The sequence below is a fragment of the Oenanthe melanoleuca genome, chromosome 20 (assembly GCF_029582105.1).
Source record: "Oenanthe melanoleuca isolate GR-GAL-2019-014 chromosome 20, OMel1.0, whole genome shotgun sequence".
NCBI lineage: Eukaryota > Metazoa > Chordata > Aves > Passeriformes > Muscicapidae > Oenanthe > Oenanthe melanoleuca.
In genome coordinates, this window is record NC_079353.1 from 11,869,606 (window position 1) to 11,886,848 (window position 17,243).

Sequence of the window (17,243 nt, forward strand, 5' to 3'; positions counted from 1 at the left end):
GGATGGGCTGGCACAGACCAGACTCACTGCTTTTTCCTCTCTTTGCAGGGAGGCCACATGCTGACACCCCTTCCTGCTGCCACCCCCATGAAGCCAGGCTCTGCTGTGAGTACTTTGTTCTCCCCAGGAGCCTCAGCAGGGCCCTGTCTGTGCCATGGCTGGGTGGTTGCAGCCTGCCAGGGGGTGAGGGGACAGTGGTGCACGTGGGGAGGTGACCATCACCCAAAATCCCAGGCCCTGTCCAGCCACACTTTTGGGATCTGTGTATCAGAGCTCTCCAAAGCTGCCCTTGCCCTGCCTCCCACTGGTTAATGGGGGTCTAATGCAGGGATTCACCTCCATCTCTCCTTTCTCCCTGGTCCTCATGGCAGACATTCCCCTTTTTCGGTGTGGTCCCTGCCATCCTGAGCGAGTCGGGGGAAGAGCTGGAAGGAGAAGCAGAAGGTTACCTGGTAAGGAAGTGCTGATCTTCCCCACCCTCCCTTTGTCCATTCCCTGTGAGCTCTGGGACATTCCTGGTAGAATACCCACATCTTTTGGCCCAGGGAAGGGGTAGAGTTCACCATCCCTGGAAGTGTTAAAAATTGTATGGAGGTGGCACTTGAGGACATGGTTTAGTGGTGAATATGGGTGATGGTTGGACTTTTGGAATTTTTAAGGACACCCTTAAAAAATTTGTGATTCTACTTCCACTGACTCTGGTCCACACAAGGAACTCCCTTGGGTGGTGGAAACTCCTTTCAGGGCCATAACTTTGTGGGAGCTTTTAGAGCTGATCACTAAATGCACATGTGGGCAGGGCAGGAGGATGGGAACAAGTGCTCAGCCAAGCTCCTTCCCCCTCACAAAGCTGGTGAGACTTTCCCAGTGGATGTGAGTGCTCCTCGTGGCTCTCTGACATCTCTCTCCCCCTGTGCAAACCTGGGCTGTTGGTTTGGCTGTCACTCCTCAGCTCTGTGTCTCCCCCAGGTGTTTAAGCAGCCCTGGCCGGGGATCATGCGCACGCTCTACGGGAAGCACCAGCAGTTTGAAACCATTTACTTCAAGAAGTTCCCTGGGTACTACGTGACAGGCGATGGTAAGGGGGTCCAGCTGCTGGGTCACACTGCCTGGGGACAGCACTGCAAATCCTGCCCTTCCTGCCCTCAGAATCCCTTATCAGTTGCTCCCAGGGCTGGCACTGCTGCCTCACACTCATTTCTGGCTATTTTTAGGTTGCAGAAGAGATAAAGATGGTTATTACTGGATCACAGGGCGAATTGATGACATGTTGAATGTTTCTGGTAAGAAGGAGTTTTGTCTTCAGTGAGGACCAATGTGCTTTCTGACACCTTGCTTTGTGACACTTCTGCATCCATCTGAAAAACCACTGCATCTGTGATTCTGCCCAGCAGTCTGTCCTCAAAGTGGGTCCAGTTGCTGGGTCAGGATTATTTCAGAGACACACAAGCCTGTGACTTGGTGAATTCCTGCACCATTTTCCCTGGAGACAAAGCCTTAGAGGGAAGGAACCTTCTGTAACCAGCCAGGGCACCTCTGCTGGAGGATTTAGGGCCACAGGGAATCCCAGAGTTTGGGCAGGACCATGGGGCTGCTAATCCAACCTGCTGCTCCATGGAGGGCTCACCTCAAAGCTGGATCAGGTTGCTCAGAGCTCTGAAGATTCTCCCACCTCTCTCGACTGAGCCTTTGAGATTGAGCTGCTTCTCAGCCCATCATTTTCCATATTCTCTATTTAATAGTTCCCTCCCTCCTTTCCTGGAGCCTGTATGCTCCAGGTATGCCCTGCTGGCTCTGAGGTGCTGCTTTACTTGTCCCTGGATCAAATCAGATCCTTTCATCTGACCAGCAGAGCCTGCTTCTCCACCAACTGATTATTCTGGGAGTTGACCACCTTCCTGTGGCTTTCTGTGACAGCAGTGCTGGGGTGGAATGTCAGAGCACATGTGCAGGAGCAGGGGTGTGCAGGACTGAGTTGTGTCCTTGCCCAAGATGTGACATGTCATTGGGCCAGAGCCTGGACTGCAGATTCAACCTCTTGCTCTGCACCTTCCAGCTGACCATGTGGGCAGGGCTCCTCTTGCCAAATCCAGCTCCTCCTCAGCCTGTGCTTTGGAAGGGCATCACTGTGAACTACTCATGATCTGTTCCAGAAAGCAGCCTGAAGGTGGGAGGGGGAGCAGCCAGGGGAGGTGGCTGACACCTGGCAGCTTCCAGAGCTCTGCAGAAATGAGTTTCACTCTCCAGCCGTTGTCCTTCCCCAAGCACATCAAACTGATGCTCTCAGCCTGTAGTTCAGGCCTGTTACAGCCTCAGGGCTCTCCCTGCAGCTCTGTAAGGCTCTGCCTCCCCCTTGTCTCCAGGCCACTTGCTGAGCACGGCGGAGGTGGAGTCAGCCCTGGTGGAGCACCCGGCGGTGGCCGAGGCTGCCGTGGTGAGCCACCCCCACCCCCTGAAGGGCGAGTGCCTCTACTGCTTCGTGACCCTGAGGGAGGGCCACGAGTTCACCAAGAACCTCACAGACGAGCTCAAGAGACAAGGTAGCAACAGCCAAATACTGGGGGGCAGGCAGGGGGAGGGCAGGTGATGGAGGGGTTAAGGGCTTGGGTGCTTGCCTGTGGTCTGGGGAATGCTGCCACAAGGTGCCCCTTGATTGCAGAGCATTCTGACAAACACTAAAATTAGTTCTCCTGGCCATTGGCTGCTCATGTGATGCCATCTCTGCCTCATGGCAGCCTGTGAGGGACTGGCATGCTCAGCAGGCTTTTGTCTGCAGCAGGGCTCTCCCTGGCAGACTGAGACATCCTGGGATGATCATGGGGTTTCTTCAGGGTGATGCTCTGTGTGTTTGTGCTCTGCTCTCAAGGAGCTGTTTCACTGCAAATTGCAGCATTGAATACACAAAACAGACTCCTGGCAGCTTCTTCTCTGAAAGATCCTTGCTCTGTCAAAATGGTCATGGTGTTAGTTGTAGCTGTTAGGGAGTCTCTGGAAGATGGAGGGAATAAAAAAATGAGTGCTCTCACTGTTGGGGAGATGTGCTTATGGCCCTGTGGGTGCTGCAGGTCTTGCTGTTCCTTCCCACTGTGTGGAGGCTCAGGTGGATCAGCTCCAAGCATTGCCCTGCCAGGTGTCCCAGGAGCTGGGCTCTGTGTCTTAACCTTGTATTCTGACTGGAAAGGATGTGTGGCTTCTTGTCCCTACAATGAAAATCTCTTTTTTTTGCAGTCAGAGAAAAAATTGGGCCCATAGCAACACCAGATTACATCCAGTATGCCCCCAGCCTGCCCAAAACCCGCTCAGGTGAGTTCCAGGGGTGGTGCTGGGGAGCTCTGGGCAGTTCCTGCCAGGGGAAGTTGATCAGCCCTGCTCTGGCCTTGCTCTGCCCAGGGCTGCTCAGATTAGGGGAGGTGCAAGCTCAGGGCGAGCAGGATGCACAGATCTGGTACTTCCCACTTCTGCAAAGGATACTGAAGAGATATCCTGACTTCTGAGGAGAGGGACTTTTTATATGGACAGATAATGAAGGACAAGGGGTGATGGCTTTAAACTGGTGGAGGGCAGATGTAGATTAAATAGACATAAGGAAGGAATTGTTCCCTATGAAGGGTGGGGAGGCACAGAGTGCCCAGAGCAGCTGTAGCTGGCCCTGGATCCCTAGAAGTGCCCAAGGCCAGGTTGGACATTGGGGCTTGAAGCAGCCTGGGACAGTGGAAGGTGTCCCTGCCCATGGGGGTATCTTTAAGGGTATGATCTTTAAAGTCCTTTCCAACCCAAACCATTCTGGGATTCTGACTCCTACTTCCCTTTCTTGGCTGTCATTACAGGAAAGATCACCAGACGGATATTAAGGAAGATTGCCAAAAATGACCATGATCTGGGGGACATCTCCACCTTGGCAGACCCGGGCATCATCAAACAGCTTTTCAACAGCAGATGTGACACTAAGCAGTAGCAGCAGGACCTGGCCCTGCTGAGCAGAACAGTGGCAGTGGCACCTGATGAGCAGGTCCCTCCAACAGCCGCTGCCTGCCCAGGAAGGAAAGCTTCAGCTGTTGAATTGAATGTACCAATGGTAGGAACGAGGAGAGTCTGGCTCTGGAGAGGCCGTGGCCATGCCCTGGATGAGGGGTCTGTTCTGTTCCAGATGGATGTCACTCATCTGAGGGTCAGCCTGCTACACAGAGAGACTCATCCTCCTCCCTTTTCAGCACCTCGTTCTTGATTTTAATTTAATTTGGGGGGTGGGGGAGAGGCTGTTAATTTCCTTTATGTCCTGGAGGGGCCCTGGCACCTTGTGCACAGTGGGAAGGAGCTTTGGGGGCTGGAGGGGAAGTGATGCTGGAGTTACTCAATGCAGGCAGGCCTGGGAGGTGCATCTGCCACTGCCCACAGAGCAGCTGAGCTTCCTTTTGTCCTCAGAGTGCTGCAAGCTGCAGGAGCACTGCAGCAGCCACATCATCACTGCACAGCTGTGCTCATCCTGCCCCCACTGCCCTGCTGCTGGCACAGCTTCCCAGAGCCTCCAGGGCAGTGGGGCAGGGCTCCAGGGAGCTCTGAGCTTTAAGAAGGAATTTTGGGGCAGTGTGATACCAAGATCTGCTGCTTCCTCACTGTGCTGTGCCAGCTGGTGCACTGTCCCCAGCCCAGGGTCCTTCGCTGGCCATGGACACTGCAGGGAGCCAGGAAGGGAAAAGCCTTGGTGTGACATGTTCTACTGAGCCCTGGTTCCTCCAGCTCTGCTGCCAGCAGCTCACAGCTGAACCAGAGCTGGAGCATCTGGGTGCTCCTTTTGTGTCCTGGAGCTGTTACACCAAAGGATGGAGGGGAAGTGGAGCCAGGCAGAGGCACCTTTCCCATGGCACCATGACCACTGCTGCAGCAGAGACACCAAGGCAGGCAGGGCTGTGGGAGTCCTATTTCCTCATCAGGAAAAATGGTGGGAGATGTTTAAAGTCAGTGTTTGCTTAAAGCTGGCATGGCTTAAGGATGATCAAAGCTACAGGTCCCCAAACCTCTTTCCCCAAAGCCTGACCACCACCATGGTCCTGCCAAAGCCATCCTTCCTCCAGTGAAGGACATTTAACTCCAGCCAGGGCTGAGCTGGGGCTGATACCTCCTTTGCAATGTCTCCATGAAACCTGCATGTGAACTGTTTGATTTTGCACTTAAACCAAAGGAGAACTGGGGTTTAAAACTTGTTGCAACAGCTGTTTTGGGGAGTGCCAGTGGACAGGGATTACCTGCAACCTGAGCTGACTTGGGAAAGGAGGAGCAGCTGCCTCTGGGTCAGGGTGCTCAGGCAGATGTTGGGGTGCTCTGCTGGGCTGTTGGCCAAGTCCCAAATCTCACTTGTTACCTGCTGCTCTCACTGGCACAGCACCTGTGTCACCTGTAACCTTGGTGCCTGCCTGTGTCCCATGTGCCCCCACAGCTCTGTACCACTGGATTGTGCCACCTTGGTGACAAGGATTCCTACATCATCGTTCCTCCTGTTACTCTTTGTCAGCTATGTAATTTTGGCTGGAAAACAGCGAGAATTTAATGCAAAATGGAATAAAATTCAAGAAAACAAAATGGAAACAAGCTTGGAGTGTGTGCTGTTGAGTCCAGGGTGTTCAGTGCATGCCAGAAACCAGGACTGGCTTTTGGGATGGGGAGGGGCAGGTTCCTGCCAGCATGATGTTTTTCCACGGACTGGGATTTACTGTGGCTGGCTGTGCTGGCTCCAGGGCAGCACCCTGTGCCTCAGTTTCTTCCTGGTCTCCTGCCAGTGCTGCTCCAAGGCTCGTGGAAAGCACAAGACTGTGTGGCACCCACGTGTCACCACCTCCTGGGAGCTGGGTGAGGCTCAGGGCTGCCTCTCCTCCCCCCAGGCCTGGTGCCCTTCCAGGCACAGCCATGGATCTCTGCACACCTGGCCAGGTGTGCCCTGGGCTCAGACAAACCTGGCACAAACAGCAGTCAGATTGCACATTCCTTTTAATCTCTGGCTTGGGGTAATCAATCCCCCAGCAAAACACCCAGGAATCCCAGTTTCAGTCACACTTGAAGAATGGAGCAGTTTCCCAGGTGACCACTTGGTGATTGATGCCACAGCAGCAAAGAGCCAGCAGGGCTGTCACTCAGCCACGGGTGTCACACACCCATTCTGCAGGAATTCTGCTTTTGTGCTGGTTCTGCCACTCAGCACATCCATTCTTCAGGAATTCTGCCTCTGTGAAGAATTCTTCTGTGTAACTGACAGGGCTGGGCTGAGGCTGCCTGGGCTCTTCACTGCCAGAAAGGTGCAGCTTTTAGGGCTGAGGAGGAAAGGGAGGGTGGGGAAGAGGCAGAAGACCTTGAGCAGGAGAGCCCACACTCCTCCCCTGCTGTTCCCATTGATCCATAAAAGCTGGAGAGAGCCACGTCTCCCCCTGCAATGGTGCTGGTCCCAGAGTAAGGTGCTTGGAGCTGGAGCTGTGCTGCCCAGCCTCCCCTGCAATTCCTTTGCTTCCTCACACAGAGCTCCCACTCTCAGCAGGACCATTCTCAAGGCTGGGCTCCCTGACAGGACAATGCTCAGTGTTTGATTTGCAGTGGGATGCACTGGCACAAACCCAGGGTGATTTGGGATTTATCAACACAAGGCTCCAGTTCACTGCTGCCTTGGGAGCTGCCTCCATCTCTGAGGGGTTCTTACACCAGCCTCTGGAGATCTGTTGGACAGGCTGCAGGAGGCAGTGGGAGCCTGCCCTGGACCCTGCACTGCTGCCTGCCCTGTGTGGCACAGAGGCACTGTTTGGGACGAGCACCCAGTCCAATAAAACAGGAGATGGGCAAAGCAAAAGTAAGCAAGAGGCCCTTGGGCAAAGAACCCAGGGCAGCTGTGCCTGGTGCAGGAACCCTGGGGATCCTCAGGCACAGGGGAAAATAGAAATCAGGACAGCAACAGCAGCACAGGAAGGAGGGCTGGAGGGGCTGAATGGAGCTCTCTTTAAGCTGGAGAGCACTGAGGCACTGGATGAAGATAAAGGCTGATACTTGCCCATCCACTTTTCTCCTCTCATTCCTTAGGCTGTGTGTGTCTCCAGAAATCATGCAGCATTAAGGAGCTCAGAAGTGGGAGCAGCACAAAGGCCTGTTGTGGCACATTGACCCTTTGCTCTACGTCCCTCTGCCCCCAGGCCAGGCCCCAAGGGAACATCCAGCACCCTGCAGTCCTGGGAGGCACAGCTGGGCTGTGCCGTGGGCAGAGCCCCCTGAGAGCAGGCAGAGCAAGGGAATCCTCCTTCCTGGAGAGGGAATCACCAGAAGCAGCTGGGGCTGGCACCCAGGACCTTTGAGCAGCTGCATCACACAGCCTCCAGCACGTTGGACCTTGGCAAGCACACTGTAAGGAGACATCCCTGGGGCAGATCAGCTCTTCAGGCAGCAGAGAGGAGGGTGGGGCACGGCTCCTCACAGCAGGAAGGGCGTGTCCAGCACGGCCACCCCGGCTGCCACGCCGCCGTCCGCGTGCTGCACGGCCTTGGTGCGCAGCAGGTGCCCCGCGGCCTCGTTCAGCACCAGCTCCTGGCCCTGCCTGCAGAGAGAGGGACTCTGAGCCCTGCAGAGCCCTGAGCTCCTGGCACTGCTCTGGGACAGCAGGATGTACAGCCCTGTCAGCACACAGGGCAGGGCAGAGCCCCAGGGCTAACGTGAGGGCCCTTCTGCAAATGGGCAGTGCCAGGGGCTGAACGCTGCCAGAGCACCTTTGCTCCCAAAACTGTGTGAAAAGGACTTTCATTTATACCCTATGGAAACATGTTCTATGAGGGTTTAAACAAAAGCAGCCCCTATTAGGGTTGAACAGGCATTAGGCCTTCAGGTATTTCAGAGACCACCAGAGCTTCAGGAAAACCACACCCAGAACCCAAGAAATGCTCCCAGAAATCAGGGATGAAACACATTGATCACAAGATCCCATTACACCAGTAAATGCCAGCACAAGCTCTATGGTTTTCCAACAGCTCGTTTGGCAGCAGGTTCAGGGCACACACACTCAGAGCTACTGCCAGGGGCACAGACTGAATGGTCACATCTGTCCCCTGCACCTTCCTGTCCCCAAACATCTGTGCTGTGGCTGTGCTTGGGCAGCACAGAGAGCAAAATGCCCCTGCTCCACATCAGGAGCAGGGAACTGCCCTGGAACACAAGCACATTCCTCACCTGACATAGACACCGAAGATCCCGAGCTCAGAGATGCACTCGGACACTTGGAGGGGGCTGTGAGCCCTCAGCAAGTAATTCAGTGCTGGCTGGGGTCTGATCTTATCCATCAAGATGTAGGAGGTTCTCTCAGGGCTGTCTTTGATCTTCTCCAGAACCTCCTTGAGTTCTTCACCATAGAGGTTGTTCCCTGGCAAACAAAACCAGCACATCAAGCCCTTCCAGGACAGCAGAAGCCCCTGGCCCCAGCTGTGTGGCCCTGGCAGCTGAAATAACCCATCCCTTGTCTCCCCAGGTGCTGCATGGGCTCTCCACACCAAGCACCAGGGCCTTGGGAACTCCTCCAGCAGCAGCACTGCCTTAGTGGCAGGAATAGTCCCCATGGCTACAAGTAGCCACAAGCCACCCTTTATCCCTCAACACAAGATCAGGAGCTGACATGGAGCTACTGCCTGTCCCAAATAGAGCACAAACCATAATGGAAACCCCCAGGGGCCCAGCCCAGCCCACATCTCCACAGCCCAGCTCATACCTCCTCCTTCTCGCTGAGGTTTCAGCACGAAGCGGTCAGGGTCAGCGATGGCTGTGGCAGCTATTCTGTCACCCTCTTCACCCTGGCAAGAAAGAATGGAAACAGGGGGACATCAGTAATAATTTCTTCATGTACAGGGTGGTTTCACACTGGAATGGGCTGGATGAAGTCACCAGTCCTGCAGGTGTTCAAGGAATGATAGAACATGAGTGCCATGGTCTAATTGATAATGTGGTCAAATATTGGGCTCAATGCTTGGAGGGCTTTTGCAACCTAAATGATTCTGCCAACAGCACAGCATCAGGGAGCAGCAGGGGCTCTGCTCTTTGTTGAGCACAGGCATCAACAAATTCTTCAAGAACCACAACAAAGCCCTCTCTCCTTTCCAACCAAAGAGCACAGGTGTGCATGTCCATCCCTGCTCCCTCCCAGCTCCCACTCACCTCGTCCAGGGAGTAGAGTCCTGCGAAGGTGGCTCTGATCCGAGCGATGGCCTCGGGGTGGCCTGGCAGCAGCTTCTCCAGCATGCCTGGCCTGCTGAGCTCCTGCTGCACCTTCTTGGTGCCTGCCAGCTGCGTGGCAATGTCAGGGCACTTCACTGCCCGCGACCTCTCCAGCAGCAGCCGCGCCTCCCAGTTCTGAGGCAGCGAAGGAGCAACCACCCGGTGAGGAAAAAAACACACAAAAGGTTTGCTCTGCTCTTTTCTGTGCAGTTACTGACATATGGTTTGTCTCCTCCCTGCCTGCTGGCAGCGACAGGGGGTGGGAGTAGCACTCCAGAGAAAGGCAGACATGAATTTCCCACCACCTCTGGGAGCAGCACAGTCAAATTAATCCACTGTGTGCTCCTTCCCCAGCTTGTCCAGTGCTGCCACCTTGAGACACCAGCAAGATCTGCTCTGTGCTTTTATTACCTGCAGCCTGATCGTGCTAAGAGAGCACAGTCATCTGAGACCAAGCCTGAAACTTTATGCAGGTGCTCATACCTGCATCAACCCCTATTGTACAGAAGCAATTCAGTGCTGCACTAAGGGACCACCCCCTGGAGAAGAAAGCCACCCATTTTTGTTACTGCAGGGTCACCCTCCTGCTCTCTGGAGCCACAGCTTCCCAGTGCTCTCAGGCACACCAGGCAGGACTGACCCCACCCCAGACAGCTGCCCCTGGGATTATTCTGAGCTCCCTGGGCAGTGCCCAGCTGCTGGTTTCTGGGGCAGTGAGGTGGGTACTGACCTGCTGGTCGTAGACCTGGGGCACGTAGCCCTCTCTGTAATACACCACTGCGACCTCCTGGCCATCCCTGGAATGGAAACCAGAAGTGCTCACAGAGCCAGGCCAGGCCCTGCTCCATCCCAGCACCAAGGGGGATCACAGCCCCCTGCCCCTTCTTCTTTGCCTCTGGCCTTCCTGCCTCTGCCAGAGCAAGCCCTGGCTCCTCTCCACTGAACCAGAGCTTGGCCTGTCCCAAGACACAGGGAGCTGACATCTGGCCTCTGCTCTAACCAAAGGCTCAATAATTCTGACACCCAGCTCAGCACACAGGTAAGCACCTCATTTTTAACAGCTTTTACCCCACACCAGCCTGGGGGGCTCAGCCTGGAGAAAAGGAGGCTCAGGGGGGACCTCCTGGTTATGCACAACTCCCTGACAGGAGGGGGCAGCCAGGGGGGTCAGCCTCTGGGAACAGGGACAGGAGGAGAGGGAAGGGCCTCACCAGGGGAGGTTTAGATTGGAAATTAGGGAAAATCTCCTCACTGAAAAGGTGGTCAAGCACTAGGAAAAGTGGCTCAGGGCATTGGAGGGACTCGAAGATGTGAGGCTGTGGCACTTGGGAACATGCTCAGTGTTGCTGGGTTACAGGCTGGACTCAATCTCAGAGGCCTTTTCCAACCTTAACAGCTCTGTGATTCTTGAAGCTGGAGGGAACAAGGTTCTTCTGCTGTAGCAAATCAAGGCAGGACATCAACTCAGCAACCTGAGAGGCATCAAACCACCCTGCCAGGGCTGGGCTGGCAGCACAGCTGTAGCACCCCACACCCCAGCTTTGGCCTCAAAACTGTGCACTTGGTGTGGGAGCTGCTGGAAGGCAGACAGCAGGCACCCCACAGTGACAAGGGAGAATGCTCAGGAGGAAGCACAAGGGATACACTTTCCCCTCAACTATCCAGCCAAGACAAATACATTCATTAACTAAACACAGCACAGACCCCAAAGGTCAAACCATGGAAAAATCAGCCTCACTACAGAAAAATCACTGTCATGACACCAGGTCTTCCCTTAGGCTCACACAGCTCCCAGCACATTACCTGGAAATAGGACAAACGTCACACTTGGGACCAGCTGGGAGGCTGTGATCCTCCCATCCTGGTCTCCACAGGGAGCTGAGTGACTTCAAACCCAAGAGATCCCCAAAGGACATGGAATGCTTCCTCCTCCAGCACTAACAACCAGCCCAGCTCCCACTGGCAGAGTAGCACGTGAACAGCAAACAGGAAATGGCTCTGTGGAAGCCTCTCAAATGGCCAGGGCTGTTCAGAGCAGACCTTTGTGGAGGAGGTAAAGATCCCACAGAGCAATGAAGGCTGAAGCCTGAAGGAGGGAGATTATGATTGCAGCTGTAAGGGACTGATGTGTCTGCAAAATCACCTCAGCTCCAAGAGGAAGCAGCAGCCTGGAGCATGGAAGAGCACTGCTTTCTCACGGTCACTGCTCACACTCAGCTCTGGCTGCAAGCTGTCCCTGGCAGCCCTGTGTGCCCTAGGGCTGGCAGGAATGCACACCTTGGCTCATACTCACATGTACAGCCTCCTGCTGGCATCCAGAGAGCCCTGCTCAAACACATCCCGGAAGCGCTTCCTGACCACACGGATATTCCTGCCAACAGGAGTGCAAGAGTCACCAGCTGGGCACAGGTACCTGAGCTGCAAATCATGCCTGGAGTCGGTGGCTGCAGCAAGGAGGACCTGCAGGTTCCTTCAGAAATAGCCTCAGGCTTTGTGCTATGGAGCCAGAGAAATCCTACAGCCCAAAAACCTCTCTGTTTAGGAACCCATCCTGTTTCCTATGATCTGCCAGCAATTTGCTCAGCTTTCCATACCAGAAACTGAACCATCTCCTTCCTTTCCCATCCCAGGAAAATTCAAACTTTACCTGTTCCAAAGCTCATTTTCTACACAACGCTGATCAAAAATATTCCTCTGGACTTCCTCCACCAGAAACATCACCACAGCCCTGGAAGAGATACCAAGGACATCATTAAACCCATGAACACTCCACACGCTCCTAGCTGGATCACCACCTTTCCATCTCTGTGATCAGGCTCCCTGCACTGCTGCTGCTCATGTTCTCCTCCTCTGTCCTCACCTCTGGGACCCGTAGAGCTGCCAGGCTTTGGCAATTCCCAAGGCCAGCCCCTTTGCTGGATTGTTGGGCAGCAGCTGTGATGCCTCCTCAGTCTTTCCCAGCACTTTCAACACCAACCTGTGGAACACAAAGGCTGTAAATGCCATGTCCATGCCCAGCTGGAGCAGCAGAGGGGCCATGCAGTGCAGCTGTGAGTGCCAGAGGTGCTGCTCACCTGTGCACGTCGGCGGTGCGGGAGGTGAGCCCCCCGAAGCTGGCAGCAATGGTGTTTATTTCTATCTGCCTCAGAGCTGCTCTGCCATCCAGCCCACAGTCAAACATGTAATCCGAGCGGTTGATGCCCAAAAACACAGTCTGGAACACAGGGAGGGGAGCTGGGGTCTCCTGCTGCCTTTAACTGCAAATCCTTTGATGACCTTGCTTCAAAATCCTCCTGGGGCAGATCCAGTCAGAGAATCCCAGAATGGTTTGGGGTGGAAGGGACTTTAACAACCACCTCATCCCAGCCCCTGCAGTGGAAGGGACACCTTCCACTAGACCAAGTCGCTCCAAGCCTTGTCCAACCTGGCATTGAATATTTTCATGGATGGGACAGCCACAGCTTCTCTGGGCAATCTGTGCCAGCACCTCACCACCTGCCCAGTAAATTTCCTAATATCTCATCTAAACCTTTTCAGTCTCAGTTTGAAGCCCTTCCCTCTGGTCCTGTTTGATAAAAACCACTGCAGGTCACACACCGGGGTGCTCTGCCCCCTCCCCAGAGCCCACAGCCCTCTCAGAGCTCCAGAGGAGTTCCCAACACTCCTGAGAGTAAAGGAGCTTCTGCAGGTCTGGCCTGGCCAGTGCAGGTCCCAACAGGACACATGTCCCTGCACACTCTGAGGCTCCCAGAGAACAAACCACATGAAATCCTCCCTCTCCAGGCCAGGCTGTTTCCAGCAGCACCAACCAGAGAGCTCAGCTGTTCAGCAGGGCAGGGTCCTGAGCTCAGCTGTGACAAGACATTGCAGGGAGTGACCAGTCCAGGACAGCTCAGAGTCCACAGTGCCAAAGCTTGTTGCCAGAGCCCAGGCACCCCCACCACAGTGCCAAGGGGCACAGACCACTGGGATCCCCTGCCAAGGTACCTGAGCCAAGCCTTCCTCCAAAACCTGCATGTAGATTCTGAAGAGTCGAGCTGTGAAGTCATCTACCTTGATGGTGCTAGAGAGAAACACAGACCATGTCAGTCCCCTGTTGCTGTCACAGAGGAACAAGAAAATTAATTCTTAATTAAGAAAAGCCCTTAGCAGGGGCATTCTCCAGCACAAAGAGCAAGGCTGGGGCTCAACCAAGTGCTGTAGCACTGTGAAACAGCTCCCCATGAATGCTCAGTGCAAAACCACAACACAAACCCACTTTGCCAAGTACAGCCACTCCACAAAAGGCCCTCCTGTGAAGAGGTGACTCACTAGCAGGGCAGAGATGGGACAAGTAAAGGCAAAGAAATGCAGCAGAATTCTGCAGGTTCAGGGAAGAAACCACAGGTTTCTCTGTGCCTCACACACAGTTCAGAGAAGCTTCACAAGCTTCATCCAATCCCCCTGTCCTGTCAGGCTCCATATCCCACACACTGTGGCCCTGCTAGAGTAGATCTGACTTTTCCTCAGGGCCCCAAATCCCTGAGCACCTCCAGAGAGCTGCCCTGGCACAGGGCAGGCACCTGAGCACACACAAGCCCCAGGTGCTGCATTCTTTAACCACAGGTACAAACATGTCCCCACAAGCTCTGGCTGCAGCCAGCTCTGGAACAGGCACAAGCCTTGGAATAGCTCCAAGGGGTCAGGCCTTAACAAAACAAAAGGATGCTGGAAAACAGCCTCCTCTGCTCTGTCCCAGTGCCAGAGGCAGCAGCACGTGCACAGGCAGCACAGAAGGGGCAGTGGGAAGAAAAGAGAGATTTGTGCATCAGCCCAACAGTTAGGAGAGACAAAGTCAGGTATGGTCACTCCAGCCCAGGGGAGCAGGCACAGATAAACTCAGCAGGACCCAAGAGCCAGAGCTGGGCAGTCCTCCTGCACCCAGAGCTTGTGGCTGGGAAAGAGGGGATGGGGTGACTGATGAAGGGTGTGGAAGCAGAACAGACACCTCCTTTCCATCACTGCTGCAGCAGAGCTGGTGGTTACTGGACAGACACAAGCAGATGCAGAATAATATTAACAGAGACTCCTAAATCCAGGACTCAAAAACTCCAGTGATTTGCATTTAAGGCCCAGGGATCAAAAAGCTCACAAGTATGAATTCACCAGCCTGAAAAAGTGGAAAAGCTGAAGATCATTGGAGAGAATCAGGTCTTGGCCAGATGACCTCAGAAAGGTAGTGATGCCAGAAGGGTGATAAAGGCTTTACATTTAAAATATTTCATTAAAATGCAACACACAAAAACCTTACCTGGCCAGAGTTTGCTGCAGGAATTCTTTGTTTTGACTGATGGCATCCACCAGCAGGTTAAAATCCTGCTGGACAGCATAGGCTTGCTCAAACAAGGCCCGTGGCACTGCGGAGGGGAGCAGCGTGAAGGGCGCGTAGTTCACCACCTGCGAGGGATGCAGCAGAGCAGTCAGCTCTGGGCACCTGAGGAGGGGCTCAGGAGCTGCTTCCTCTGCTTGGCTGAGGGCTGAAGCCACCCCCAGCCCTGCTGGGCAGACTCATGGCCTCCACCCTGCTGATTCCTAACTTGTGAGGGCTCTGTGTATGAGCCACTGCTGCTGCAGCGCCTGGGCTGGGCTGGCTGCCTCCCCCTGTCTCCCCATGAACTGGTCAGCACTGTCTCCAGAACTTCTCAGGGGCAGAGAAAAGGTTAATTTGCCAGTCCTGGCTGTCAGTTACTTCCTTTGATCCCTGCACAGTAACTCCAGAGCCCTGGCTCATCCCACATCTCAGGCATAAAGTCTATATATTACACCACAGAGAAGTTTCCAATTCACCTGGATTTTTACATGAAACAGGAGACACTGGCAGTGTGTTTGGCCTCTCCTCCCAGGCTCCCTCTTCCTCTCACACTTTGAGATCACTCAGAGCTCTGACCTGACATCAAAGAGCAGTGCTGTGGTGAAGACCTCCCTCCTTGTACCCTTGCCCCCAGGCTCCTCAGGGTGCTCCACCCCTCCTGCACAGGGCTATTTCTTCCTCTGAGACCCCTCATGGCATTCTGCTCCAATGGATGAGCCCTCCCCACCCCAGCCATCCACCAGGATCACGCAGAGGCAAATGCCACACATCAGCCACCTCCACCCTGTCACCTCACCCCAAGTATGGGACAAAGGCTGACTGTAGCTGGGAACATGCCAAAAGCAGAGGCCCCTCCGTGAGACTCTCCTCTGGTTCAAAGGTTCATGAGTGGTGAGAGGCTGGGAAAGGGATTAACTCCCGGCACCACAACAGGCAACTTACTAAACTTTCCCAGATCTACTCCTCTCCTTGGAAAAGGGAATCTGTATGGCAGGGCTGTCCCCTGGGGAGCTGCGCTCATCATCGGGACGGGCTGTGAGCTGCAGCCCCAGGGAATGACAGCGAAGGCTGTTCTTGGGGAGCCGCTCCTGGCCCAGGACAGGGACCCCCGGCACGGCAGCGGCTCCTCCCCGCGCTGTGCACTCACATCCGAGGCGTGCGGCTGCTCCCCGGTCCGCATCAGCACCCCCGCCAGCAGCGCCGCGTCCACCGCCACCGCCGCCGCCTCCCGCACGGCCGCCGCGTCCCGCAGCACGTCCTGCCAGCCCGCGGCCATGGCAGCGCTGCGGGGACAGCACAGCAACCGCGGGGTCACCGCCGTCCCACCGCACCCCGGGGCTTGATGTCCCCAGCCCTGTGCCCTGAGCCCCGGTCCTGTCCCTCTACCGACCCCCTGCCCCCAGACCCTCAGTGCCCCTGACCCCCGACCCCGGACCGCGACCTCCGGCCCCTTCCTGGTTCCCGCTCCCTGAGCCCCAGTCCCTGGCACATCGCTGTTCCCCTGATCCCCAAACCCTCTGTCCCTTTCCTGCTCCCAGGCCCTCACTGACCCACGACCCCCGAGCCCTCCCGGCCCCCAGCCTCTCACTGACCCCGCTCCGTCCCGGCCCCCGTTCCCTCATTGACCCCCGTTCCCTCATTGACCCCGTTCCCTCACTGACCCCTGTTCCCTCACGGCCCCATTCCCTCACGGCTCCGTTCCCTCACTGCCCCCGTTCCCTCCCGGCCCGCAGCCCCTCACTGACCCCCGTTCCCTCACTGACCCCCGTTCCCTCACTGACCCCGGTCCCTCACGGCCCCGTTCCCTCACTGACCCCCGTTCCCTCCCGGCCCGCAGCCCCTCACTGACCCCCGTTCCCTCACTGACCCCGGTCCCTCACTGACCCCCGTTCCCTCACTGACCCCGGTCCCTCACGGCCCCGGTCCCTCACTGACCCCGGTCCCTCACTGACCCCCGTTCCCTCACTGACCCCGGTCCCTCACGGCCCCGGTCCCTCACTGACCCCGTTCCCTCACTGACCCCGGTCCCTCACTGACCCCCGTTCCCTCACTGACCCCGGTCCCTCACGGCCCCGGTCCCTCACTGACCCCGGTCCCTCACTGACCCCGGTCGGTCCCGGCCCGGTTCCGCCGCCGGCCGCGCTCCGTGCGGGCTCTGCGTACCGCCCTGTGATTGGACGAGCCGCGCTCCTCGCCCCGCCCCCCGGCCTGAGTGGCAGCTCAATGAACCAATCAGCGCGGGGACCGCGCCCCTTATGTGCGATGCCGCGCGCCGGGGGCGGGAGGAGGAGGAGCCGCGTCGGGAGCGCGCGGTGCGCACGCGCCGGGCTGCGTCACCGCCGCGTGACGTCATGTCGCGACATCAAGAGGGCGACGAGGGCAGGGCAAGACAGAGGGAACGCGGAGCTGCTGTGGGAAGCGAAAGGAATTTGAAATACCTTTATGTTTTCCGTTTCTTACCCTGCTCCCCAGCCACGTGCCTTTGCCGCGCTGCTGCAGGGCCTGGGAAGGGCTGGCCGAGGGTCCGGCCCCACGGCCGATGTCCCCTGCGGTTCCCAGTGTTATAAACGAGAGGCAAAAGTCTCGATATTCAGCAAAATTTAGATTGCTCTATTTTATATAGACAGAGCAAGCAGCGCTGGGGGAAACGTGAGGGGTCACCGCCCAC

The 17,243-nt window shown here is 56.0% G+C and overlaps 2 protein-coding genes across 5 annotated transcripts in view; one reads left to right on the forward strand and one right to left on the reverse strand.

Moving 5' to 3' along the window:
* The window catches only part of ACSS2 (acyl-CoA synthetase short chain family member 2), a 30,724-nt gene extending 25,138 nt beyond the window's left edge, over positions 1-5,586 (forward strand). For both annotated transcript variants that reach the window (XM_056507140.1, XM_056507139.1), the window contains 7 exons: positions 49-105; positions 372-452; positions 970-1,078; positions 1,215-1,283; positions 2,364-2,540; positions 3,229-3,303; positions 3,828-5,586. In XM_056507140.1, the coding sequence (XP_056363115.1) occupies positions 49-105; positions 372-452; positions 970-1,078; positions 1,215-1,283; positions 2,364-2,540; positions 3,229-3,303; positions 3,828-3,955 (696 nt within the window). In that variant the 3' untranslated portion in view covers positions 3,956-5,586. The remainder of the gene's footprint in view (positions 1-48; positions 106-371; positions 453-969; positions 1,079-1,214; positions 1,284-2,363; positions 2,541-3,228; positions 3,304-3,827) is intronic.
* A 378-nt stretch (positions 5,587-5,964) lies between these two features.
* GSS (glutathione synthetase) lies at positions 5,965-16,765 on the reverse strand. 3 transcript variants are annotated; one of them, XM_056507141.1, is made up of 13 exons: positions 16,681-16,765; positions 15,723-15,858; positions 14,516-14,661; positions 13,213-13,288; positions 12,300-12,439; positions 12,086-12,202; positions 11,873-11,953; positions 11,519-11,596; positions 9,956-10,022; positions 9,166-9,360; positions 8,723-8,804; positions 8,191-8,380; positions 5,965-7,564 (listed from the first exon to the last, which is right to left on the reverse strand). In XM_056507141.1, the coding sequence occupies exons 2-13, from the start codon at positions 15,849-15,851 to the stop codon at positions 7,441-7,443; spliced, it is 1,425 nt and encodes a 474-aa protein (XP_056363116.1). In that variant the 5' UTR covers positions 15,852-15,858; positions 16,681-16,765; the 3' UTR covers positions 5,965-7,440. The 3 variants fall into 3 exon arrangements, with proteins under 3 accessions (XP_056363116.1, XP_056363118.1, XP_056363117.1); XM_056507143.1 differs by lacking the exon at positions 16,681-16,765 and adding an exon at positions 16,478-16,500; XM_056507142.1 differs by lacking the exon at positions 16,681-16,765 and adding an exon at positions 16,357-16,380.
* Between the last annotated feature and the right edge of the window lie 478 nt (positions 16,766-17,243).